The 27,373-nt window shown below is 42.9% G+C and overlaps 1 protein-coding gene across 1 annotated transcript; it reads right to left on the bottom strand.

Moving 5' to 3' along the window:
* Positions 1–26,155, bottom strand: LOC308104684 (vesicle-fusing ATPase-like). The gene is made up of 22 exons (XM_080455175.1): positions 26,024–26,155; positions 23,897–23,982; positions 23,023–23,119; positions 21,515–21,554; positions 16,876–17,042; positions 16,285–16,398; positions 16,056–16,131; positions 15,336–15,491; positions 13,857–14,056; positions 13,275–13,440; positions 12,764–12,838; positions 12,371–12,558; positions 7,614–7,709; positions 7,241–7,397; positions 6,417–6,550; positions 5,629–5,695; positions 5,191–5,270; positions 4,027–4,161; positions 3,541–3,654; positions 2,792–2,847; positions 909–991; positions 1–611 (listed from the first exon to the last, which is right to left on the bottom strand). Exons 1-21 carry the CDS (start codon positions 26,033–26,035, stop codon positions 952–954), a joined length of 2,256 nt encoding a protein of 751 aa, XP_080311301.1. The 5' UTR covers positions 26,036–26,155; the 3' UTR covers positions 1–611; positions 909–951.
* Between the last annotated feature and the right edge of the window lie 1,218 nt (positions 26,156–27,373).

Here is a 27,373-nt window from a genome sequence, read left to right as displayed (position 1 = left end):
TCCAGAAGCAAACAAAAATTGTACAGAAATAGTTTCAACAAACAAATGTATAGCGGAGAGTTGATCAGTAATGTGATCACTTATTAAACTATCTACAATTTGCATTCTTATCGTAACATTAATTTAGCAATTAAAGCACAGCACAACAAGGTAATAAGACCAACCGCGAGTAGATTTAAGCGCCAGTCTTGGAATGAAATTGAGAGGCTGTGCACACGTTATCAATATTATCCAAATAACAGCATGTGTGCATGTTGTACTTGACTCAATTCTGCTTTTATACATAAAAAAACATGCAGTTCTCAGAACATGTAGATTACAAATGGTTGGCTGCAAAAAATAAAATGTACTATATACACTGACACCATAAACGGCGCAAGTCCACTTTTACACTCTCAGTGTTAAATTCACACTCTGGATTTTAGTGTGCACCTCTGTCCATATAGTGTTGGAGAACTTCAAGGAGCCGTGGGAGGTGGAGGTTGTATAGCTGGTCACAGACACGTGCAGCAGAGGAAGCTGACTCTGGGATGGGCAGGGTACATGAGGGAGATAGAATCTCTCTCTCTCCTCTCTTGCCAGCCGCTCGCATGCTGATGCAACCTTGGCAACTGAGGTGAGAAGAAAAGTCAAAGTGAGGAGAGACGGGAATTCAAAGGAGATGCACAGCAGCCAAAGAGCACCTGTCTCGCTGACCTATTTCTACCGTCAATGCCACGCGCTAGTTCTACACCGCTGCTCTCTCTGGCTTGACCGAGCGAGACCGTTTTCTCTGTAAGGTGTCTTGGAAGTTTCCCGGCTTTCAAGAGACAGCAGGCAGTCCGTCCTCGTGACTTATTTTTATGTGACTGCAGAAAATCAACTCGTATGAAAGATAGTGAAAGGAAGAAGACTACAGCAGTTCTTACCATGATAAGCTGCCTCTCTTTACTCTGCGGCTCCATCGCGGGCCTAGATCCTCACAATCATAATATCCGCATCAGAACGCAGCCTGGAGGAAAGAATGACAAAAACATATATGCTGTAAATGCAATACTTTTTTTTGACATTTTGGATTTTTTTTGGAAAAACATTTCACACAACACTGATGATACGTCCCAGGTGCATCCATGTGATGTTTTTTCGTTATAGTTATTCTATTTATAGTGGCTCATAGGAATTTATAGACTACGTGACAACCAGGAATAGATTGGTGACCACCGGAGAGACGGGTGACAGCCGGAATGTAGACGGCATCCGGGAGCAGTTTGGGTTGGCGCCCCAGTCTGTGTCTTCCGTGAGGAAGAAGCCCAACAAATCCACGGTGAGGCCTTTAGGAGGACCATTCAAGCAAGACGCAAAGGGAGCCTGCAGTACCACCACGGGCCAAGACACCATCACACCAGAATGAAATGTTTGGAGCGGGGGAGTCTGGTGCAATGCTCAGGTCCTGGACCTGGTGAGACGGAGGAGGAGCCCGGCCAGGAGGCCATCCACAGAGCCTAGCCCCTCCACGTGCCAGAGCCTCCGCTCTCCCCCATTCCTGGCAGCGTATTGAGTGGCCCTGTCTTTCCCTATTTAGGACTGACCGTGGGTAGCTATCTGGGACGTAAGTCGGGGCTTGATCAACCCTGGCTGGGTCACCTGGGCGAGGGTGTATGTTGCGAGACCCGAAACATCCTATGACCCCAGGCTACAACACTGATGATACGTCCCAGGTGCATCCATGTGATGTTTTTTCGTTAAAGGGGTTAAGTCTGTCCTCGAGTTTTATAAATATTTAACCAATGAAATGTATTAAGAGCTTGTGATTACATTGGAATTTTTTTGTCCATTTCCTGAAAATGTAAGGGTTTGGACATGGTTTCTGCCCGACACCAATGATATACTGTTCTGTATACATATAGATTATCACCCAGGCATTCGCCATTGCTTGAGCTTATCCAACACGAGGGCAGGCATATGAACCCAAGCCGTTAGCTTAGGCGAGGGCAGATGGAGCTGTATCCGACACCGGAGAATGAAGGCAGCAATGAATGGCAATTTGTTTATTACACACCCATATTCAATCACGAAAAAAGACACTTGAAGTTGATAGGTTAACATTAATGTCATTTAAAACATTAGGTAATTTAAGGTAGTCAAAGAAACAGTGCCCTCAATACCCTCATACCTGTTGAACTACTTCTCCAAAGTGAGCGACACCCACAGCCACAACACTAGAGGGAGCGACCATGATCTGGTACAACCCAAATTCAGAACAAACATGGGAAATGCCCCGACACCATCCATTAACCCATTTAGACCTGTCGTAACCTATACGTTGCTATAACAACACTCCCTGCTGACAGGTGCCGCCCCAGCCCGTAGGATTACGTGCAGTGCCAATTATCACCATCTCCGCCCGGCTTCCCTCCCCCCCAACACAGGCCAATTGCGTTGGTGTTGTAGACGCTCAACAAAGCCAGATGCGCCACGGTGGATTTGAACTCACGACCTCCGTGGTGGTGGGCAGCTGCATTACCACTGCACCACCTGAGCGCCTGTCATGTTCCTTTTGAGCAATGAGGTCGCTTGCGGTGCCAGTTGAGTCAGGTGGCACTTTAGTTGTGCTGGTCAGCTGTCGTATAACTCCTGCTGCAAATAATGGCTGAGTGTATGATACATTTACATAAATATCATGTGTAATTCTTGTTTTCCGCACTGTTCCACAATGAAAGCTAAGGACTTGAAGGTAAGTGGATACAATGATGCGTGGAGGTACGAGCTCCATCGATGACCATATAGGAAGGAAGGAAGGTAGGGTACTTACGCTCCTTCATCTCTCAATAAGGTCAGGAACTTGCTAACTCTATATTCAGCATCCATCTGAAAGACAAAAAGATACAGCAGTTTTTTTTAACAATGGAAAAATGGATGTCCAAAGGACAGAATAACAGAGAAGTAGAAATATCTCAGTAATTTGACGTGGCGGCATTGCAGGTTCCTGGAATTCATACTTCAGTCTGAAGGGGAGGGGGAGAGGGGGCTTTAAGGAGGAGGAGATGAGGAAGTACAAGTTATTGCAAACTACTGTATGAAGTAACTTATGTAACTGCTGGAGTTAAGACATGATAACTGCATCATACTGTAGTTATCATCCCTGGAGAAGGCTTGAGGTGATAAATACCTGTGTATACAGTATATAGAGATATGGACTGTAGTGTGGTCCATGGGAAGCCTCACAAACAGTTTCCCTGCACTTTACAGTTTGGAGGGGGGGGGGGCACGAACTACGGAATTGCATAGTGACGTTTTGCAAGCTATGAATGTATTGACCCTGACAATGGCGAGAATTGTTTGTGAGCTACGAATGTATTGGACTATGACCATGGCGAGAATGGTTTGTGAGCATTATTTATTTATTGGACCCAGACACTCCACAAATCATGGCCAAAACCACACTGTTCTCATGCCAGCTAATTGATGACAGGTTGTTCTGACCGAGATAGAATCTGATGCCTAACGAGAATTCTGGACCGGGCAGGCATGCTGGCTGTCAGACCTCACTCGCTCTCTTACCTGTACAGCCATTTCAATGACCATGAGAAGCTTCTTAATGCCAATCGACAGCCTCTGGCCCTTGACAGCCGTGGCAATGCATGCCCTCTCCTTCTCTTGGAAGCTGCCCAGCAGCTGTAGGGAGCAGAGACAAACAGAGACAGGAACATGTTAGCAAAGTGAACACTGTTAGCGGAAGCCAAATAATCCCTGGTTTATGCATGCTGTGTGGCTGCATAATCTATGAGAAAGAGGGAGAGAGAGAGAAAGAAAGAGAGAGAGAGAGGACGTTCTTTAGTAAGTAAGAAAGGTGAGTGTGTTCATGGCTAGTGTGATTAGTGTACTCAAGTTTGGATGTGTACTGTACACCTGTAATGCATGTACTCTCTGTGTGTGTGTGTGTGTGTGTGTGTGTGTGTGTGTGTGTGTGTGTGTGTGTGTGTGTGTGTGTGTGTGTGTGTGTGTGTGTGTGTGTGTGTGTGTGTGTGTGGGGTGTGTGGGGGTCACCTCCAAGGCTTCTACCAGCTGCTCTCCTCTGGAGATGTTGGGAATGTGGATGGTGGTGCTGAAGGCATCCAGCATCTCCATCTCCTGCAAGACGTCTTTACGACTGGTGGTGCCAATGATAAGCAGCTTACGACCCTGAAGGAAACATTGTATGAATCAAGGTTGTTGTTTTTTTACCTAGGACTGGTCGATGAGGAAGGAACCACGTGCCATTCAACATGGTTCCAGTTTACAAGAGAAGAGAAGAGAAGAGAAGAGAAGAGAAGAGGCAGGCAAGGGGTGGAGAGGAGTGAAGGGGGATTATCGTGTCCGGCTGCCTCGTGGGCACGCCACCGCTTTAGAACATCAGAGGGGCATTGTAGCCAGGCATTCAACCCCCCCCCCCCCCAACTCAAAAGAGGCCCCACGCCTTTTCTAATGGACATACAGTAGAGCCATATTACTGGGCTATACTCTCATTCACAAAACCCTGTTAACTCATTCACTGCCTAGAACGACTAAAACGACTTTTGTCCTTTAAGCCTCCACTGCCAAGAACGACTAAAACGACTTTTAAAAAATCTTTTTTTTTTCTTTCTTATTTATTTATTTAATTTTTAACCTAAAGACCAAGGAGATATGATTTGTTGAAGATCTAGACTCCAATCCACTTCCTTGTTAACTTAAAACTTAAACATTTTGTATCTTGGCTCCTGAGTACTTTTTTTTTCTATGAAAAATCTCTGGCAGTTTGTCAAACGCAAAAATAAAAATGTTCTGGCAGTGAATGAGTTAATAACAGAACAGGGTTAAAAATAGGCTCTTATGCACACACACACACACACACACACACACACACACACACACACACACACACACACACACACACACACACACACACACACACACACACACACACACACACACACACACACACACACACACACACACGAGAAATGGGTCTCTCCACCACCACCATTCAAGTCGGAGAACAACGCAATGGACCTAAAACACTCGCTAATGCACTCACATACACAGGCCTTTACAGCTCCTGTGAGTGTGAATAGGCTGTGCTGTGGAGATCAGGGAGGTCTGCTGCCCTCTTTCTGCCTCCGCTGGAACAGCAACATTACAGTGAGTACAGCAGACATGAAGGAGATATAAATGATCATCTGCTGGATTTACCTTTGGAGGAGGTTTCTTCAGCAGAACCAGCAGGGCTTGCAGGACCAGGTTGGAGAAACGAGGGCCGATCGGCACATAGTCTGAAAGTACAATACAAAGATATTGAACATTTGGGGAATTTGTATTGACCCCCTTTCCAGATTGACTTGCAATGAGAGACCCTGCTAAAGGATATGGCTTTAGATTTGACACATTGGCTGAACAATGATCTTTAACAGCCAGATCAATTCAATACTTCTTTTCTAATGCTAAATTGGGATTTCTGAACAACTTCGATATTAAACAGGGATCCACAGATAGACCACAGACAAGGATGATCTCCATCTGAATGAAAAATACCAGGGCTTTGAGCATTCATTCAGTTTCTGTAAAACATACACGCTGACGCCAAGAGGTGTGCTAGAAGTGCGTTTAACTGAATGAAAACTAGAACCTTACCCAACAAGCGCTCAATGTCATCCACCACAACACAGCTCAGCTGGGACTTGTAGGCATCTTCAAATATCTGTCACAACAAAGGTCAGGGACAGAGAAAAACATTGGGGATTGTGCATGTGTGGTAGGCACTTGTCTGCATGATCTAAAACCATTGTGATTTAAGTGATGTAAGGAGTCTTTTAAATAGCATTCTAGGAATTTGACCTTCAAACAGGCTACCCTGCAAATTAACCCACTCATACATAGCTTTCTTAGACTTCATTTTCTTGACCAAACTTTTACATTTTGTGTGTGTGTGTTCAATAGGATGTAAGTAGACAGGCTGAGCAACTTTCATAGCTGAAGACATTGTTGTCCCTAAAATAAATTAGGTGATTGTGTTATTTCACAATATGTGAAATAACAATTGCAAATGAGCAGATTCTTCCATACTTCCTGTGAAACATCAAACTTGTTCTTTAAGGCAATGAAAGAATAAACTGACATACTTTTACTGACATTCAACACATTATGTAGAATGGGCAGTGATATAAGCTGGTCTACTCCACTTTTATTTTCTCTTCATTGAGAGAGTTTAGAGGCTGAAGAAGACAGTGGAAGGGAGGTACAGGAAGCTAGCAGGATTCAATCCTGCACAGTAAAGTCCTCAGTGTTCATTTGAGTCCCACAGCGTAAGGCTCTACACTCTCAGTTAAATGAACACAGAGGATTTTACTATGTGGGGAAGTAAGTGTGAGGATTGGAGGTGCAGGTTTCAACCACTGAACCATCAGGTGCCAGGGCATCACCTTTTTGATGGCCTGACATTTGGCGATCTCTGAGTGTCCTATCATCTTGTCTGGAGAGCAGATCTTGATGAAAGGGAACTGTGAGTCTTCAGCGATCTTGGCGGCCAGGGCTGTTTTCCCACTGTTAGGAGGACCTAGTAACAGAAGGGACACATGTAACAGTCAAATTGATGTCTGTAATCGCTGAAAGCTATTTTTTACGGCATGGCTCTGAAGGAGGCTAGCCATCTGTGTTTGTCAGTCAGTCTGTCTGTCTGTCGGTCTGTAGGGGGCTCGCAAACTGCTGGACCGATGAGCGCCAAATTCGTTGTGTGCATTTCCAGTAGGCCATGGAAGTACCTCCATGCATTTCTTTCACACGTTTTATGTTTTAAATATAGATCTTTAATTTCATAGTGGAAGTTAATGACAGTCAGATCGGACTGAAACCATGCCCAAACATGTAGTCATATGCCATAGATACCCGTATGTCACATAGATGACTGACATCATAGACTGGCCACATGAAGTCTGATATCTACATGAAGCCAAGCCTTTATTAGAACCTGTCTTGTTATTATAAAGGTTAAGTTAATACACTACACAGTTGAATTACACTGTTTACAATGTTAAGAAGAGTTTACAGTGTAGATTGGGGTGCCAGAGATAACGAATGGTATCAAATGTGGGTCCGTGGCATATTGTATATCAAAGTGTGGAACCATGAAATTAAAATGTTTGAGAATCAGTGGTTTATGGCAATACAAAACAGGATACAACAGCATGCATGTATAAGGTTCTTGTGTTATGCTTGGTTGGTGTGCCTGTGTGTTTGTATTCCCTACCCTCCAGCAGTACAGAGACAAGTGGTGTGCGGTCGCTGTTCTTGGTCTGCTGCACCAGCAGCACTCCGTCGTCCAGCACTGCAGACACTGGGTCTCCCCATCGGATGATTCCGTTCATGATGTAACTGGCATAATCCTCCTGGTTCGTACCGAATGCCTGGAGCCACATTACACACACACCATTACATACAATTATAACATGCTGTAACTGGCATAGTCCTCCTGGTTCATACCGAATGCCCGGTACCACATAAGTCACAGTACATACCATTATATGACATTAGATAAAGGCCCAAATGGAATTGAATTTTTTTAATTATTTCTTTAATCCCTAGTTTGGAAGACAAGAAAGGGAGAGAGCTGTAGAACTTACAGGTTTGATGTCGTTGTTCAGTGAAGCCAGGAAGTCATTTCTGTCTACTTGCAGCTTCTCTGCCTTTTCCATGTCCACCTCCACTGTGGTACTTGCCTACATGACACACACATGCACACACGTTTAGAATGCAAATGAGTTACTTATACAAGTTATATAAGATCAGTGGTTCCCAAACTTTTGGGGGTCCCCAGATGATTAGCTTAATGTGCAATATTGTTTTCTCACTATATGATTATTTTGGGAGCTCTGTGAACTACTCATACATTCTGTGGTCTCCTTCAGAATCTATGTGTGGCAGAGAGTACCAGAGGAGGGAGAGTGCAAACACTTGGTGTGGATTTTAACCTGCTAAACTGACACACACACACACACACACACACACACACACACAGCTCCACAATAACAAGCCTTTATCCAGCCTACACATACAGTATATACTGTAGAACGTTGGCCCTGGTGGGGTGGAAGTTGTATAGGTGGGGTGGTTTCAACCTGCCCCCCCCCCCCCCAGCAACAGAAGCATACACAACAAAACTCTCAGTGATAACTGAAGTGTTAAACATTACTTCAATTAACACTTTTTTAGACCCTCCAGAAAATTCCTTGATTATGTGGGCCAAAATCCTTGGTTTTGCGGCCTAAAATCCTTGATTTTGCAATGAAATGGGCGGGTTTTTATGTTATTTTATGCTTAGAAATTGCGGGAAGTTGCGAAATATGCGGAAAGTTACAAAATATGTGTCAAGTTACAAAATATGCAGGAACTGGAAAAAAGATGATTCTTCTCCCACACCCTGTTCTAACTAGGCTACTACTGAATGAAAAAGAACCATTGACTTCCTATGATAAACAAGCATACAAGAAGCAAGCTACATCACAGAAAGTGCTGGTAATGTTTTAGTCATTTTTTTATTTTCTCAACTTAAGCATGGCTTAAACATTCCTCACAAAAGTCACAAAATTGACTAAAATAAAATTGCTTCCTGCTTTATAAAAGTGAGGTAGAACAGTCCATCTGTTATGCTACAATAATATTTTCAAAGACACAGTTGAAACTGAGTAACTGTTGAACATCAACATCAAAATATAATGAGGCAAACCTACTTTTTACATAATTGCTGTTGGGCAGAAACCTTGTAAATACATGTTTAAGCTTTTCATGTATTTTTGGTAAATTAAGGCTCTACTTGATCATACAAGAGTGTCGCACAAAAGCAGTGAAAATACACGATCTGCAAGCATGTCGCATTGCGTTTTTCACTATTTTAAAATGTTTTTACAATAATATAAAAGGTACGGTTTTGGACATACAAAGTTTCCACCCGACAGCAATGATATAAGAAAATGTGATCAGCATGAAAGCTGACAGTATGCAAAACTTAAGTCATTAAGTAACTCATGTACTGTACTCCTGCTCCCAAGTATTTCGCTTGAAGCTGGTGAAATCCTGGAATGGCTCCACCATTGATTACTCTTTCATTCAGGAATTTCCTCATTGCAGGATGGTCGCTCTTAGAGAGTGGAATGTTGACAGCAATGCAGGTGGCGACCCAGGTCTCACAAATCTAACAAGAAAAAAAAATGTTTTTTACTATTGGGCTGTTTTATTTATTTTCTCTATCTCTCTCTGACACAGCTAAATGTTAAATATCTTTGTCCCATTCAGTTAAACAAAATTCAATATTATGACATGTATTGTAAAAGCACACAACACACACACACACACACACACACACACACACACACACACACACACACACACACACACACCACTAGCCATGGTTCACATGACGCTCATCTGTCACAAGACGAGCGTCATGTGAACCATGGCTAAACCTGTCACTAACGTTAAAACCCTTTCCCATTCAATTAAACACATTCAATGTTTATTTATTGTAAAATCAATTGGGCTATTTTAATCACACACTCACTCTCTCACACACACGCGCGCGCACACAGCATTCTGTTTTCATTAACTCGTTCGTTATCTGACCAGCTTTAATCTTGTAGGCTACTCACCTCGTTTCTTGCAGCCCTCGTAAGAGTCGTAACGGTTTTGGAGGTTGACGCCTCGGTGGACGTGAGTTGCTTGACTTGTTTCTTGTCAGCAGCGGCAGAAAGCATTTTCGAATGTTTCGCGCTAGCAAAGTGGGTCGTCACCGTCGATTTTCTCTTGTGCTCCAACACACTGTTGCACGGGGAGCAGAACAGTTTCCCCCCGCTTTCGTGCAAGACATCTGGGTACTGGTTTGCCCGGTCTCGAGCAGAAATGTTCGTCGGTAAATGAGATGGATTAGATTTGTTCATCTTAAGTGTTCTCTCTCGTAGATCCACACGTTCTTCACGCTACGGTGTTGTTGTTGTTTACCTTCTGTCAATGCGCGGGCCGATGACGTCGCGAGTCGCATATGAATTACGTCACCACTTCGGGTCAAGTTAACTTGCAATTATTTTTTCAACTCTATGCGGAAAAATGCTGGGGTTGTGAATATGTGCACTTTTTTGGGGGGGGGGGGGATTGGACCCCCACATAATCTGCGCCATGTGGCTGATTATGCAATGAATTATGCGATCGCATAATCAAGTTTTTCTCGACTCATGGCTGGTGGATCAATGTGAACCATTCATTTAACCCTCCCCTTCAACTAGCCCTTGTAAAAAGTCCAAGCCTATCACCAGAAATTAAAATAAAACGATAATTTAAAAAAAATCTATGAAATCTATAAAAAATATATATGTATATTGGGGAGCCAGACCCCCAAACCCCTAAAATACATAGAAGTCTATGCATTTTGACAGTTAAAACTATAACACAATAATACAAACACAACAGGTCTTACACCTACATTACACTTAATGTACCTAGCCCTAGAATGTCTGTGATCTTACATACATTTCAAGTATTCCAAATACACAGTCATAGATCTCTCTCGGTCCCCCACTGTGTAGTGCCCATCTGCGCGGCCATAAAAGTGCTCTAAACTCCGTCTGTACTCACCCAATAATTAATTCCTAAGACGTGGAGTCATATTTTGTCCTCTAGTTTCATATCCATGTGAAAGTTCTGCCAGAAAACGTGTGTTTAGTCAAATATCTCCACTTTTTCACGAGCTGCACACGGACGAGTTCTGTGCGACGCGAGGGGCCAGGAATGATTGCAGCACTGAATATACGTAACTTCCATAAGGACGCACAAATGTTTGGGACACACAATTGACAGGTGCTTGTGATTGGTGCGGGGTAATGAATCATCACCTGCCAATTGTGTGTCCCAAACATTTGTGCGTCCTTATGGAAGTTACGTATATTCAGTGCTGCAATCATTCCTGGCCCCTCGCGTCGCACAGAACTCGTCCGTGTGCAGCTCGTGAATAAGTGGAGATATTTGACTAAACACACGTTTTCTGGCAGAACTTTCACATGGATATGAAACTAGAGGACAAAATATGACTCCACGTCTTAGGAATTAATTATTGGGTGAGTACAGACGGAGTTTAGAGCACTTTTATGGCCGCGCAGATGGGCACTACACAGTGGGGGACCGAGAGAGATCTATGACTGTGTATTTGGAATACTTGAAATGTATGTAAGATCACAGACATTCTAGGGCTATTAATGTACCATACAAGTCCTATTATTAATACCATAATACATCCATACAAGGAAATGCAATGCTTCAGCCATACACCACACATATATTGTGTAGCAGTGTAGGCCTATGTTTTGCAGTTTGAAATTGGAAAAAGTAAATAAAATAATGCTTTGGAAAATTGTATGAAATAATGTAATGTAAAGTCCTCAACTATGCATGATTTCAACAGCTGCTAAATTTACCCTTCAACTTATTGTTTATGCCATAATTACATCGACAAGTTTTATAGTAATAGTTGAAATTATGCCTTAAATGTCAAATGTTCAAGCAAGTTCAAATCATGTATACTTTACCTTACTTCAGACCATTTTCTAAAGCATAGTCCTACAGGCTTCTCAGGTGCCCACTCGCCCACCGCTTTGATTTAATTGACACGATTTCACACACGTGTTAGCCTCTGGGGTCGCTTGGCAGACAAGGAACTGTGTCAGTGCTCCCTGGCTTCTATATGCTGCTTGCTTCTCACTTTACTGTATGTTGTTTACATCATGGATTATACCGTGGCTATTAATCGCTATCGCCTTGTAGGCTACATAATCTTCTGTCACACTTTCCAGCCACCCTTATCTTTTCCCCCAATCAGTTCTATACTTCTGACGTCTCAGTCTTTAGTTTTTTCTTTAGACGTCAACTTATGTTCTGAGACGGTAGTACTACTGTCTCATTGTCATGCTTGCAGGTTTGTTGTGGTTTGAATGGAGGCAGGGTGTGGCGGGGATGGGATCGTATCTTAGCAACACTGAAAGCGCTAACTCTCATTGGTCGTGTCATGAGTAAATGAGCCAATGAGCTGCTGAGCGCATTCTCAAGACACCAGATTAGCAGACTAGCACGGCTCACTGACAGTCACACAGCAACGAGAGGGGGACAGGAGTGGGAGGAGGAAAGCAGAATTAGTGCAATGTCTCAAATAAATCATATTGTCATTCATTCATATTGATTCCCGACCTTAAAATACGGAACAAAGTGCGTCCCGCATCAGTTCAATAAGGGACGCACGCGTCTTTTAGTTCCCAATTAACGGGACGATTCCGTATTTCACGGGACAGGTGGTAACCCTAACTGTGCTTTTGTGCAAACTGTTAATACATCAATCAATGACCTTGATGTGTCTGTTCATGGCCGTGGACTGGGCAGCCCTGACCAGGCCCTCCAGCTCAGCACCGCTGTAGTTCTTGGTCTCCGTGGCCAGCTCCTCGATGTTCACGTCGCCCGCCAGCAGGTTGTGCGTGCGCATCTTGGTTGTGTGGATGTTGAGGATCTGGACGCGTCCCTTCTCATCTGGCAGGCCTAGGGAGGATGAGGAAGAGGAAGAGGGAGTTGGCTACTTCGAACTGTATGCAAAAACAGTGATATAACAATGTATACAGGGATCCTTTCACTGTGCCTTGAAGAGCCACATTTGGCATTTGAAAACATCCTCTGAACAGACATTGGTCTAAATATTATATACACATTATATAAATGTAACACTGTGGGCAATGGGCATACTTGCCTATCTCCATCTTCACCTCCAATCGACCAGGTCTCAGTAGCGCATCGTCTATCAGGTCAGGTCTGTTGGTCATTCCTGATGGACACAAGGAGAATGATAGAGGGATGGAGAGAGGCGAGTAGAAAAACAGTTCAGCTAAATATTCAGGCATGATAGCTGCTTTCCCTAAATTCAGATAACACTGAAAATGTCTGTCCACCAGGCCGGAATGGCCGGAGATTATGTTTTCACCCCTGTGTCTGCGTTTGTCTCTCTACAGCTAGACCACTGGGAATGCGTGTGAAACTTTCACGCGCCTTCCCAGTAGGCCAAGGAAGAACCTCTGACCCAAATGTTTCAGAACAACCTCACAGGTAGCTCCCATATAGGCCATATTATTCACACACACACACACACACACACACACACACACACACACACACACACACACACACACACACACACACACACACACACACACACACACACACACACACACACACACACAATATATATTATGTATAATTATTACCGATGACCAGGATGTTGTTGAGCTGCTCCACTCCATCTATCTTGGAGAGCAGCTGGTTGACCACTGTGTCATGGACCCCTGTACTGCCGGCCATGCTGCCACGCTGCTTGCAGATGGCGTCGATCTCGTCGAAGATGATGATGTGAAGGCCGCTGTTGGCGCCCAGCTACGGCACGCAGAGAGGAGTGGAAAACGGGTGGGAAAATGGGTAATTGTGGCAGAAGAAAAAATGTCAGCATAGAGAAGAAGTGTAAATGCGTATTATTCATATTAGACACAGATGGCTGGATAGAAATGTACCCAGAAATGTATAGTATATACACTGTAGATCATGAACATACAATAGACCAGATCACAATAAAGTTAAAAAAAACAGACATTTACTCTTTTGACTGCCAGCTCTTACATTAACTACAGTGAAATGCATAGAGTGCTTATGCCTGCATCATGAAAATAGCAGCTCTACAAGCTCACAATGTGTTGTGCTGTGACGCGTTGCGAGCTTGTAGATCTGCTATTTTCTGTGCATGACATGGAGCAATCTGTGTGTGTCTGTGTGTACATCTGCATGGCAGGTCTCACCCTCTTCTGCTCATCCTCTGCGTCTGCAAACAGTTTTCTGACGTTGGCCTCGGACTCTCCCACGTATTTGTTGAGGACCTCGGGCCCATTAACGATCTTTGGCTCGCGGGCGTTGAGCATCGTGCCGATCTGGCGTGCCATCAGGGTTTTACCACAGCCCGGGGGTCCATACAACAAGATCCCCTTCACGTGCTTACAGCCTGGAGGGGGCACACAAAGACATGTCTATAAAACTGCCTCTGAAGAGTTTTCAACTTGTGGGACAAAACCAAGAGCCTTTGTTTATTTCTCAGGGAGAAACGTACAGCAAACTAGAAAAGAACTTAATTCAAATTCAACTTAAACCCAATAAAACCGTGAAAGCATCCGTGTGTCATCTCTGTACAAAACTTTGCAGGGGGTCCCTGGCACAAAACATTTTGAGAACTACTGATTTAGAAAGCATTTGTAGAATCGGCCTCAGTTCTGCTAAATTTGTGGGGTTTGGCCTTGTGCTTGCTACACCTTATAAGAGTACAGGGGAGACAAGGGCAAAGCACCCATCAGTCACACCCACACACACACCCACGCACGCACACGCACACCAACCGAGCATTACACAAGAACGTTCTGCATGCATGCTGTTGTATCCTGGTTTGTATTGCCATAAGCCACCGATTCTCACACATTTTCATTTCATGGACCCCCAGTTTGACATACAATATAACACGGACCCACATTTGATACCATTTCTTATCTCTGGGACCCCAATCTAACATTGTAAACAGTGTAATTTAACTGTGAACTGTATTCATTTAACGGAGAGTGTACAACTGGAACCCACACACACACACACACACACACACACACACACACACACACACACACACACACAGGACCCTATCTCAACGCTTTATGAGCACTCCAGCGACTTCTGTTTATTTCATCTGGTTCAAAAAGATCTGATTGACTGATAGTAATCCCCTAAAACGCTCACTTGTCAACTTGGTCCTGTCCAAACCCACATGTGTGCTGAAACACAGGCTTCCAAGAAAAAGGGGAAACACGCTTTATTTGGATCTTCAGAAGTAAGAAAATGTATTCTGCTAATAACGTCCACCAGCATGGGCTATTTAATGTCTCTATTGTTGTGGGCGGCTTGGGTCTGCAAAGCTGCCAGTTTGAATCTCAGGAACAACCCCCAAAATGCCCAAGAGCAAGGCTCTTAACATCCCATCAGCTCCAATGGCCAGTGGTCGGCAGCTGAAGCCTGCAGCTGTACCAACTGGCTTCCAGGTGTGTGTAACTGTACTGGTTTGAAGCACGACATTGCTGCATTTAAGCTCTGTCAACTTTTCTTGTATTAAGTGTGTTTGAATCCGGCTCAGGTCCTGTTTCAAACAGTCACCTCCTCTAACTAGTCTCTCCTTGCCGTTTCTCTCCACTCTACTATCTGTATAAAGCATGGAAAGGCTTTAAAACAGACAGAATCTAGCTCACCCATCTGTTCCACGATATCCGGCGGGAACACTCTGGAGGCAAAAGCTCGGCGGAAGATAGCAGAGAATTCCTTGTCGAGGCCTCCGATGCCCATCCGCTCGAAGTTCCAGTCTGGGTTGATGATGGACTGACGAGATTCCCTGGTCTTAGCTTTCCCTGGAAAAAACACAAAAACAGCAAATTAAAAACAAATTGGAGTTAATGTCAAACTAACAATGAAAAACGTATACATGCATATATTTTTCTGTTCTGCATTTCAGGCCTGCTTTTTTTCTCTTTTATGAGATGAAAAATCTTGCACCATACAAATCAAATACATGTAACATGTTACAAAACATGAATGTCTAGACTAGTACATGGTTACTGTACATGAAGACAAGTGGATAGGTGAAACTTAGTTGCATGCTGCCCCCTTGTGGTTTTATTAGGAAATACTGTCAGCAGAAGGAACTGTCAAAGCTGCAGTTAGCAGGGCTGTTCTCCTTGAACTGTATATAAAAACATATTTTCCTTCATTCATTAAGCAGGTGCCAGCCAGACAACTCAGAGTTGAATGACTTCTCATAAATGGAAGCATTCATCAACAGAGCCAACCACTCATGGTCAAAGCACCCAATTTATATTTCTGCATGAGAATAACTCTTAAGTCCTTTCAACTCCTGATGTGTGATCTTCCAGTCCTGAAGTGCTGTGTAAGCTTGGTTCGTTTCTGACACTCACCAACCAGGTTTAGCGACGAGCTCTCTGCCTTCTCAAAAACCACCTGGCTGTTGCCCAGCAACAAACCAGTCGCAATCTGAAAATCAGATAACAAAACATGGAAATTATGGCTTGTGTTTAATGGAAATTGTATAGTGACATTCATTTTCATTCAAGTATTTTCAGCCCATTTCCTTGGGGACAGCTAATTATTTCCCTACTATAAATAGGGTTAACAAGGGGAGACTACCTTTTGTTTCTTGCTGGAGGTATTTGCATTCACTTCCTTGAGGATGCTGGGGTCCAAGGCCTCGATGTCCTTTATCAGCAAGCCAAACAGCTTATCACAGAAGCTAAACACTAACTACAATCAAACAGAACAAGTATAAACAACAACAATTGGAGATAAGCATTAGCAAGGATTCCATGAATCCCTGTAACTGCTATAAGAGTCATACTCATATGCACATAATACTTGATATGATACCTAAAACACTGGGTAAATCTGGGATGAGGCCTTTTTTTCTTTACCATATTATAGTACCACAAACAGAAAAAATATGCATTTGCTTTGGATATATTCAGACAAGTTATCAATTTGAACAATCTTACAAGTTCTCTTTAAAGTGGAAAATACTTCCACTGACAGAATTCATACGTTATTTTCATAATCTTAGATAATTATATTTCTAATATGAACAACTTTGATCTGAATCTTTGACATCACTGAGATACATATCCTTGAGTCTCAGTACTGAATGTGAGGCGTGTGAGCTCAAAAGTGTTTTTTTGCAAGCCATTGAGATGTTTTAGTGGTAGACTTCCCAGTAGTCCCCAGTACCTGCTGGTCAGTGCTGAAGGCCTGGTTATTGAAGTGCTGTATGAATTCAGCGGCCATCTTGTCGGAGTCGTAAGGGTTGCTGTCCACACTCTTCTTCTGCAGGAAGTCAATCTCCACCATCATGGTGCCCACACAATGTCTGGACTTGTCAAAATTGTAATTGGTCACTGCAGAGTGGAAGAGGCAATGGATGGTGAATTTGGTTAAGACAACCTCAGCCCTCCTCAACTTGGATCATTATAGCGTCTCTGGTGTGATTACTGCTATTAGAAACATACCGCACAGCTTGTTCATAAGTCATTAGTACATTTTGCAACGCTTTCCAAAAAAACTCATGTCTCTTTGGCCTGTTGGTATAATGATTGTTCACTTCCACAGTGCGTGACTCCAGGTGTTGAAATGACTTCAAACACTGTTAACTAAAACAAGTCTCTAATTGGGTTATGTAAAAACAACTGGAATTGGCGCTGGGGTCATGTCAGAGACAGAAGAGTACCAAGTAGCTGCCTGCAGAGTGCGATGAGTGGAATTTTGGTACACATAGCTTCTCTAAAAGAAAGTCTGTCCTGTCTTCATACACTGTGCCCCGTGTTCAGACAGCCAACGTTCCGACTCAGTGTCTATTATGGAAATGAGCCATAAGCGTCTCAGTGGTGGTCTGGGATTGTTTTATGTTCTGCCACTTACATGATGGAAGGCTTAGAACGGTGCTAATTACAACTGAAACACTGGACCATTAACCGGCATACTGTGTACACATTTAGCTGCATACTCAAAGACAGGCGCTGTATGCTAAAAAGAACAAAATGGACCTCTTTGATGAAATTATACAAAAGAAGCCTATTTCATTGTCACTTAGGATTAGCAGGTAGTCTTCAAAGCAGGTATGAGAAAGGCTCTGTGAAAAATGAAAATGTAAGCTACCATGAAGACATACATTTTCTTATCAAGTGGGTTGCATGTACGTTTATCCCTTTCTCACTTTACATTACATAATGGGGCCTGTCATTGTGGCCATTGGGCTTCAAGGGCTGAGGGGCTGTGTTGTTATATCAAAGAAATGGCAAAGAAAAGGCTTTCTCATCCCCTGACACCCAGTCAATCTTTAAGAAAGATGTGTGGTGTTACCAAATAGTGACATAATTACACCATTTGTTCCAGTGCCGGATCAATCATGTCCACTCCACCCCGCAACATCCTGCTACCATAATTGACGGCCACACTCATGGAGTGTACACGAGTGTATGAAGCTTATGGCCGAGCACACACATGGCCCAACTAACTCCACATTTTCCCCCAAAATTCCTCAATATTCTGCCTGTGTTTACAGCTGCTTCCCATACCGTTACTGTACTTGCAGGATGTACAATCAATAACAAACGCATTATGCCCCAATACTTATGAAAATCACTTCGCCAGCTGCAATTTACTTCCTGATGGTTCTTTTAACAGCCAATCATCATCATCTGCCACAAAACCTCAGCACCTTCGTTCCCCTGCAGAGCACACAGAAACAAGCGCTGCCCAGTACAGTACGTACAGTACAGTACAGGTAGAGGTACAGGACAGTACAGTACCGTACAGTACAGTACAGTACAGGTACAGTACAGGTACAGTACAGTACAGGTACAGGTACAGTACAGTACAGTACAGTTACAGTACAGTACAGGTACAGTACAGGTACAGTACAGTACAGTACGTACAGTACAGTACGTACAGTACGTACAGTACAGTGCAGTACGTGCAGGTACAGTACAGTGCAGTACGTACAGGTACAGTACAGGTACAGTACAGTACAGGTACAGTACAGGTACAGTACAGGTACAGTACAGTACAGTACAGTACAGGTACAGTACAGGTACAGTACAGTACAGTACAGTACAGTGCAGGTACAGTACAGTACAGTACAGTACAGTACAGTACAGTACAGTACAGGTACAGTACAGTACAGGTACAATACGTACAGTACGTACAGTACAGGTACAGTACAGGTACAGTACGTACAGTACAGTACAGGTACAGTATAGTACAGTGCAGGTACAGTACAGAACAGTACGTACAGTACAGGTACAGTACAGTACGTACAGTACAGTACAGTGCAGGTACAGTACAGTACAGTACGTACAGGTACAGTACAGTACAGTGCAGGTACAGTACAGTACAGTACAGTACAGTACAGTACGTACAGGTACAGTACAGTACAGTGCAGGTACAGTACAGTACAGGTACAGTACAGTACGTACAGTGCATGTACAGTACAGTACGTACAGTACAGGTACAGTACAGTACAGTATGTACAGTACAGTACGTACAGTACGTACAGTACGTACAGTACAGGTACAGTACAGTATGTACAGTACAGTACAATACGTACAGTACAGGTACAGTACAGTACAGTACAGTACGTACAGGTACAGTACAGTACGTACAGTACAGGTACAGTACAGGTACAGTACAGTACGTACAGTACAGTGCATGTACAGTACAGTACGTACAGTAGAGTACAGTACGTACAGTACAGGTACAGTACAGTGCAGGTACAGTACAGTACGTACAGTACAGTACAGTACAGTACAGGTACAGTACAGTACGTACGTACAGTACAGTACAGTGCAGGTACAGTACAGTACAGTACGTACGTACAGTACAGTGCAGATACAGTACAGTACAGTACGTACAGTACAGTACAGTACAGTACAGTACAGTACAGTACAGTACAGTACAGTACAGTACAGGTACAGTACAGTACAGTACGTACAGTACAGGTACATTACAGTACGTACAGTACAGTACGTACAGTACAGTACAGTGCAAGTACAAGTACCAGCACAGTACAGTACGTACAGGTACAGTACAGTACAAGTACAAGTACAAGTACAGTACAGTACAGTACGTACAGTACAGTACAGTACAGTACGTACAGTACTGTACTGTACATACAGTATTTACACAATACTACCTACATAGGAAAATAAAGTCTCTTCTTCACCAGATGCAATTTAAACACTGTGATGCCTGCTCAGAGTCATATTGTGTCTAACATACACATCTCTCTCATCTCAGCTGTACCTGGGCCCTAGGTGTATTCCAATCAACCAGAGTGCAGATGTTGTGACGTCAGGGCTCTCAATACTGCACATTGGGGGAGGAGGAGGGGTGCAGGGCGGGCGCACAGATCGCTGTGTGGGCGCAGGTGCTATGTGGGCGCGGGCGATAGAGCTGAGGCCGCGCGCAGCGCGGCCGAAGTTCTAGTCTAAGTAATGGCTAACTCCCCCCACATGAGTGTGTCATTAATAACCTGCAGGATAGCAGCACCTGTAGCCAGCACTGCAGAGAGAGAGATATCACATCTAGCAATAGATAAATATATAAGACATGGTTCAAAATGAACGGGGCTTGGGGCAAAATGCCTTTAAAACTTGACCATATGATGTATATGGACGAATTAACATGATGTTATCAAATAGTATAAAAATGAATATTAAAATGAATGTAACTGAAAGTTAAAAACGTGGTTTTGGCTGATTGTTGAGTGTGCTATGGAAATCTTTGGTCTTCAGTGAACTGAAATGCTCAAATCTTTCAAAATAATTGTCCAAGAATCATCTTTTGTCCCTTTTTTTTGTCCTTTTCTGGGTATGTCACAGTCATAATATAGCTCACGACCTAATGCAGAGAGTGTCTATAGGGGCAGAACTTCCGTTGTACGTATTTCCTCCGCAAACAATCTTTTTCGACCAATCACAACACTCGTTTCATTCTCGGAGAATGTAAACAGATTTGTAAAGCCTCAGCGTCATGTCCTTGGGCGGTACTTCCGCCAATTTCTTTTCCTATTATTTTCAAGAGATGAGCTAGTAAGCACTGATCATTAGGGATGCTGACAGCCTGACAATAAATCACAGTCATTACTGGATGCTGAAAGGAGAGGGATTCCATGAATAATGAGACAAGTCCTTCTACACATGAGGCATCATAGCTGTTAAAGGGATACTTCACTTTAGGGCCGGGGACACATTTAAAAAAAATATTAAAAATAAATGAAAAAAGTTATGGAAAATTCATGGCCCCCTCACGCATTAGAGTGTCCTACTAATGCGTGAGGGGGCCATGAATTTTCCATAACTTTTTTCATTTATTTTTAATATTTTTTTTAAATGTGTCCCCGGCCCGAGAGTGAAGTATCCCTTTAATGTCTTTCTCTACCCCTTTTACAAATGCTATGCTTTCTTAACATTATATAGACAGGTGAGAGTGCCTGTACTGTATGTATGACAAGTTAACTGAATAACAGAATAGTGGTTTCGACCGGATTCCTTTTTTACAAAAATATGGGGTTTACATTGATTGGACCATGTAAACATGATCTAGGTTTTACACATCCCTGTGTTGTAGGGTAGCCCTGCCTGTAGCCCAGAAACCTAATATCTCCATTGGCCCTTGGCTGAGCAGTAGATGTTTGCATTGTCAATATCGTATATATCTATCCATCTATCTGTATGTCACAGGATGATTCAAATGAATCTGTTGGCATCTTTCGATCACAATTAACCGTTGCATCGCCCTGCCCTATCACTGAAAACAGTGCCTTGTTGAGAGACAACAGATTCGTAGTTCCACAGATGACACTGTCTCTTACCTTCAACCTCCTGACCAATGGACAGGCCCGCCCATTTTCTCTGGAATGCAAAACGACAAACAATTGATTCAACCAAACAGGGTTCCGTTTCTCTTTGTATTGAGTTCTAGCTATGAACGGACACAGGCAACAGGGATGCTAAAGTTCTTTTTTTGCCATGTTATCCAGCAACAAGGTACTGGCATATCTCAAATAGCACAGCTATTATATTTTATTACTGACATAAAGCACTAGGGAGTTTTTCCACAAACACAGCAGTGTAACGTTCCTCTGTAGCATGGTCTTATTTCACAACATATCTTATACGGCATGTTGAAAACTTTACGGTTGGGCGATATTGATAGATTAAAATATGATGATATTTCTTACTAAATATGTCAATATCAATAGTGTAACGATATTTGGGATATAACTATTCAGCTTTTAGAAGACATTTACATGCAAGACATGTTTGTAAAAGGATCATTAGTTATTTGGATATGACGTCCAAACAGGTGGCCATTCGTTGCTCATTCCACTCCGCTAGAACAGTCAGGAAATTGTACCACTTTACTGTAATGCGGGTGTTAAGACCAGGAAAAGACAACATTCAAGCTATATCACAATATTTCAATAACCATTTCCCAATCCCAGACAATATCTAATCACAATATTGATATTATATCAACATATCACCAAGTGCAATTATTATTATTTTTAGTACTTATAAATGGGGCACCATTCGTGCCTGGTATTTCAACTAATCAACAACTAACCGATCAAATTAACCTTGTGAACCCTTCAAGTGTACAAGCTGTTGTAGAATAAGACCGTTAGGAGGAGGTTACTGTAGTACCTGTGTGGCGCTGAGACTGTCACGGTTTATAGACGGAGGAGGAATGGCTAGAGACAGGCAAGGCCAAAGTGGAAAAAGCAATGACAGACAGATTGAGACAAACAGAGAGAGAAAGGTGCATGCAGAGGGGCTCTCACAGAAAGAATTACTCCGACCATACCAGCTCAGTACAGTGACATGTTGGCAATTCTATATAACTGGTTGTTAAACCATTCCCCCTTCATATTCAGCACACTCCCCATTGCTGCTAAAATGTTTTTATCTTTGTCTTTTCTTAAACCCTATTGCTGCTAAAGGGTTTTACCCTTAAAAAAGAATTATATCCAGTATTATCTTGTTATATATTGTTATTGTTAGCACAATCTGTGTCACACCAACATTTGGCTGCTTATACTTGCTCAGATAGAAAAAAACGCAACCAAATCCTGAGTGTCAATTTAACTCTGTGAGTCTGTGAGTGTAAAAACTGACCCTTATAGGTCCAACTTGAATTAACACACAGGAATTTGCTGTGTGCATAGAACCAAAAGGTTATGTTACCACTTATGACAATTCTAACCCCCCCCAAATATTGTCAAATGTCTGTATAGGACATGAAACAGTTTGCCAGATCACACATTGGTACAAACAGATGGTTATTTGGGAGTGCGTGACAGATGACATCATATGGTACCTGTGGCAGGCTGAAGGCGATGGTTCCTGGGACGACACTGGCGTGCGTCTTCACAGTGAGCACATACTTGTGGGTCACGTTGCGCACCGTCACATGTCTGCATCGATGTGGTTTAGAGAGAAAACGAGAGAGTTTGAACGCAGAATTTGATTTGATGAGATTTATTTGATAAATTCAAGATAGTACAATAGTATGCAGTGGTAAAGTCCCTGCCCACCAGGTTGTGGGTTTGAATCCACCGTGGTGCATCCGGCTTTGTCGGGTGTCTATGTTCGGGGGAGGGAAGCCGGGTGGGGAGGGCGATACTGGTCATTGCACGTACTCTTACGGGCTGGGGCCGGCACCTGCCAGCAGGGAGTGTTGGGCGGGAGGAGTAGGACAAAAGGTCCTACATCCTTCCGGTGGGGGCTCCTCACTGGCAGGTGAGTCAGTAGGATACAACAACAGTGACAACACAGAAATGTGTGTGGGGGAGGAATTATTTGGCATAATGACTAAATTGGGTAGAAAGATTGTGTAAAAATAATTGGCTTCTCTAAATTTAGGGAAAAAAAGAATGATCAGGATAGCGCAAAAAGTCAGAAGACAATTCCATTGCGGTCCAAGAATAAATCATAGCAGCATAGGTGAAGTAACTGATAACACATGTGTTATTCTATTATAACATAAAATCACTGTAATAGTAACATTCAACAACAAAGACAGTCATAAAACCAATGTACAAGAGATAAATAAATAGAACATTAGATTTAAAAACACCAGTTAATACGTTCACAAACCCATGCATGCAGTCAACCAAACTACTGAAGGGGTCTGGTATGAAACACAAGCACATCTGACAATACACACAAACATTTTTTTAAATGGCACTCACTGTTCAAACTGTGGCTCCTTCTCACTCACGACAGCACAGTTGGTCAGCGACAGCTCGTCTGTCGGGCACTTCGCCGCTTGCATAGTCTGGAAATGACAGCGAGAGAACAGAACACATGACTCAATCAACGGCAGCTATGTATGGGTTGCAAGGTGGCTCAGTGGGTTACTGCTGCCTCACAGCAACAAGGTCCTGGGTTTGAATCCCACTGGGGGGCAGACTGAGGCCTGTGTGTGTGGTTTGCATGTTCTCCCCATGTTCACACAGGTTTCCTCCCACACTAAAAAGACGTGCATGTCACGGACATACAGTACTCCTGCTAGGGTCCTTGACCAAGATACTGGCATTGAGCTGAACCTGGTCCAAGGCACCGGAGAACGGCTGCCCCAGCCTGTCCAAGAATTTGTTGGTTAAACACTTAAACCCTATAAAGTACTTCTTATTAGTCCCACAGGGTTCTATACCTATATACTTGGTCCCCTCCTTTTGTAAATAGCCTACTTCTGCTTCTGACAAATATAATTTCTTGGTTATAACTTCTGTAAGTATCTGAAGAAATGCGTTCTGCTATGTAGTGAGAATTTAGGGTACAATTTTGAATGATGCCAACTTTTTGTTTATGAAGAGTTCTCTTATAGTATTATTAGTGACTATACCCTTCTGCCTCCACTCTCTATAAAAGGCATTGTCTGTCTGTAACAGATCAATTGTCAAAGATTCATAGACAAAGAAAGGGATGTTGTGAAAAAGACATAGGAATCTTGCCCAATCACTCTATGCAATTTTGAGGCAACACAATAGAGCTCAGCAGTCTCTCAAGGACAGTGGTCTTTTGAGGGTGTAGTCTCACCACCAGGGCCCAGCAACGTCAGACTGCTCACGAAACCATTCCTATTACATTCAGGTTTCCAAGGATATCCTTTTCCAGAGAAACTACAGTGTCTAGACTAGAGGCTAGAGCAGACCAGAAGTACTGTATATCTAGTCTTCAGACAAGATCTAATAGCCCATACCATACTGACACTGATTTGGCCAGGTTCTGGGGAATCCTCATGATCCCCATCAACAAACTCCTTTGCAAGCAGCCACATACTAGCCTGGTTCCAAATAAAGGGGCTTAAACTAAGAGCCTAAACTAGCTGTGCCAAAATAAGAGGACAACTTCCTTTGTGTTTAATGAAAAGGGAGGCTGTAGAACACATACAGTAGCCTACTTGCGGACAGGCATGCACACATACAGTACATATCCACACGCACAGCAGTATCACCTGGCTACTGGCTCTCCTAATTTTAACAGATTACTGTGCTTGCCTCCAGAGCTTAACAGTGGGAAGGGAGAAGTAACTGTGTGTGTGCATCCATCCTTAAACCCTTCCATTTATGGCATGCTCCCACCAGTTTGTCTTGTGTGCATTAATTGCATGAGCTTGTGTGTGCGTGTGCGTGTGCGTGTGTGCGTGTGTGTGTGTGTGTGTGTGTGGGGGGGGGGGAGCATGCAATTTCATCAACTTGCTCTCTATTAACAAAAACATATCAATCAGTTCAATTACATTGGTTGGGGTAAGTTTAGGAGAGTTCTTGAACTAATATCAAATAAGTAACCTGGTTACTACAGTATGTAATAGTATGTTATGCGCTATATTATATTAATGTTGCTTGACATGTCTGGCAAGGTTTGGTCAAGCTCTAATTTAATGAATATTTGTTTGGTGGGAACATAAAACTTTGCTTTTGTGGACACAGTAGGAAAATGAAATGGGACCTTCTGCATAATGAGTACTTATACTTTTGTATTCCGGACTTTTCTTAACAGAGTATTTCTCCATTGCAGTATTGATACTTTTACTTAAGTAAACAATGTGAATACTTTTTCCACCACTGAACATTCCACAACAGAAGTTGGTTCAGGTTCAGTTCAGTCAGACTTCCGGAGGCTTCGCTTTGCCAAATGACTTTTGAATGACGTACGTAGGGAATCTGAATGGTAGTTCAGTCAACGTTGCGTTTTGTATCGGCCACTGTGTGTGTGTGTGTGTGTGTGTGTGTGTGTGTGTGTGTGTGTGTGTGTGTGTGTGTGTGTGCAGTTACGCTTATCAGAAAACGTATTTGGTTAACTAATAAACTCACCCGGCCGGCCATTTTGATATTTCTTTAACCCCTCTGGAAATATTCAAGTGTAATTTTAGTATAAACGTTGGTTGCTGACAGGTCGCTGAACAAACAAACTATATCCTGCAGTTGGTAGTGTCGGTAGTGTTGGTAGTACCCGGCAGTGTTGCCAGATTGTGCGAGAGAAATAAGCAGCCAGGTCTCTGAAAACAAGCCCAAAAGAAGCCACATCAGCACTCTCTAACCCTATTAGCTATTTGAAAATAGCCGATCTACAAGCTGTTGTGAGCATCTAGATCTGGATTTGGATGGCTATGCTTAGCTATGACATTTTCACAAGTCGCTGCAGGTCACACTACGTATATAGCGTAACACAGTAGAAGTTAGAACACACCATTTTTTGGGGGGTCCTTGACATGAAAAGGTTTGAGAAACACTGGTTTAAACTACAATAGGAAACAAGCCCAAATAAGCAACTGCACTTTAGAAACAAGCCCAAGAAACTGCAACCCGCAACTACCAACTACCAATATTTACAAGCAACTTTACAGAAAAACAAGCCCAAAGTCGCTTATAATAAACGGACATGGCAACACTGGTAGCCGGCACGGGATCGACGCATGCATTATGTCATCACGCACGCAAGGCGTGGTGGAGCAGCAGAAGCATGGGCGTGTCGACACCTAATGGGCGCTTTGTGTGCACTTGGGTGCAACATAAGACTGGTCTGCATGGATAATGGATAAATGGATACAGGTGAGCTGGGCACCTAAAGGAGAACTTTGCCCATTTTCAACCTATGTTCATATAATAGGTCCTCACTCCTCACTTGTGTCCTCCACCACTCTGGTCCTCACTAATGCAAATTATCATAATGGTACCATTTTTGTCTACTCTGTCTGTCTCAGGGGGTCATCACCATGCCAGCTTGTGATGGACATTTTGATAATTCAATACGGTTAGAACTGAAGGGCCCCCTCTGGGCCCCAACAGTCTCATTGTGGGCATGAGATCTATTTAGCCACTGCCTTTTCATCTTAGTTTAGACCCCCAATTGAAATAATGAGAATAAGTCAATAGTTTAATATGTATAGTTATGAAAAGTGTAATGCACATCAAACAATAATAAAAACATTATTTATGATTAACTGATGATTGCACTTGACTTGATATTTATATGGCAAAATGGTTGAAATTTCACTCCTTTCGTTTATTTATTTTTCTCAGTTCTCTGTCTGCTGGAAATGTCTAGTCAAATGATATGTGTTTTGTTGCAAGTGTCTCTCCAAGTTCTCTTTCTTCACCATCACTGTGCAGTTCTTGTTGTTGAGACAAATACTTAAACAGCCTCCTTCAACTCAATGCAGT

Source organism: Gymnoscopelus braueri, assembly GCF_963280865.1.
Source record: "Gymnoscopelus braueri genome assembly, chromosome: 17".
Lineage (NCBI taxonomy): Eukaryota > Metazoa > Chordata > Actinopteri > Myctophiformes > Myctophidae > Gymnoscopelus > Gymnoscopelus braueri.
The sequence above is the reverse complement of the archived record's forward strand: the minus strand, read 5'-3'. Positions and strand labels throughout refer to the sequence as shown.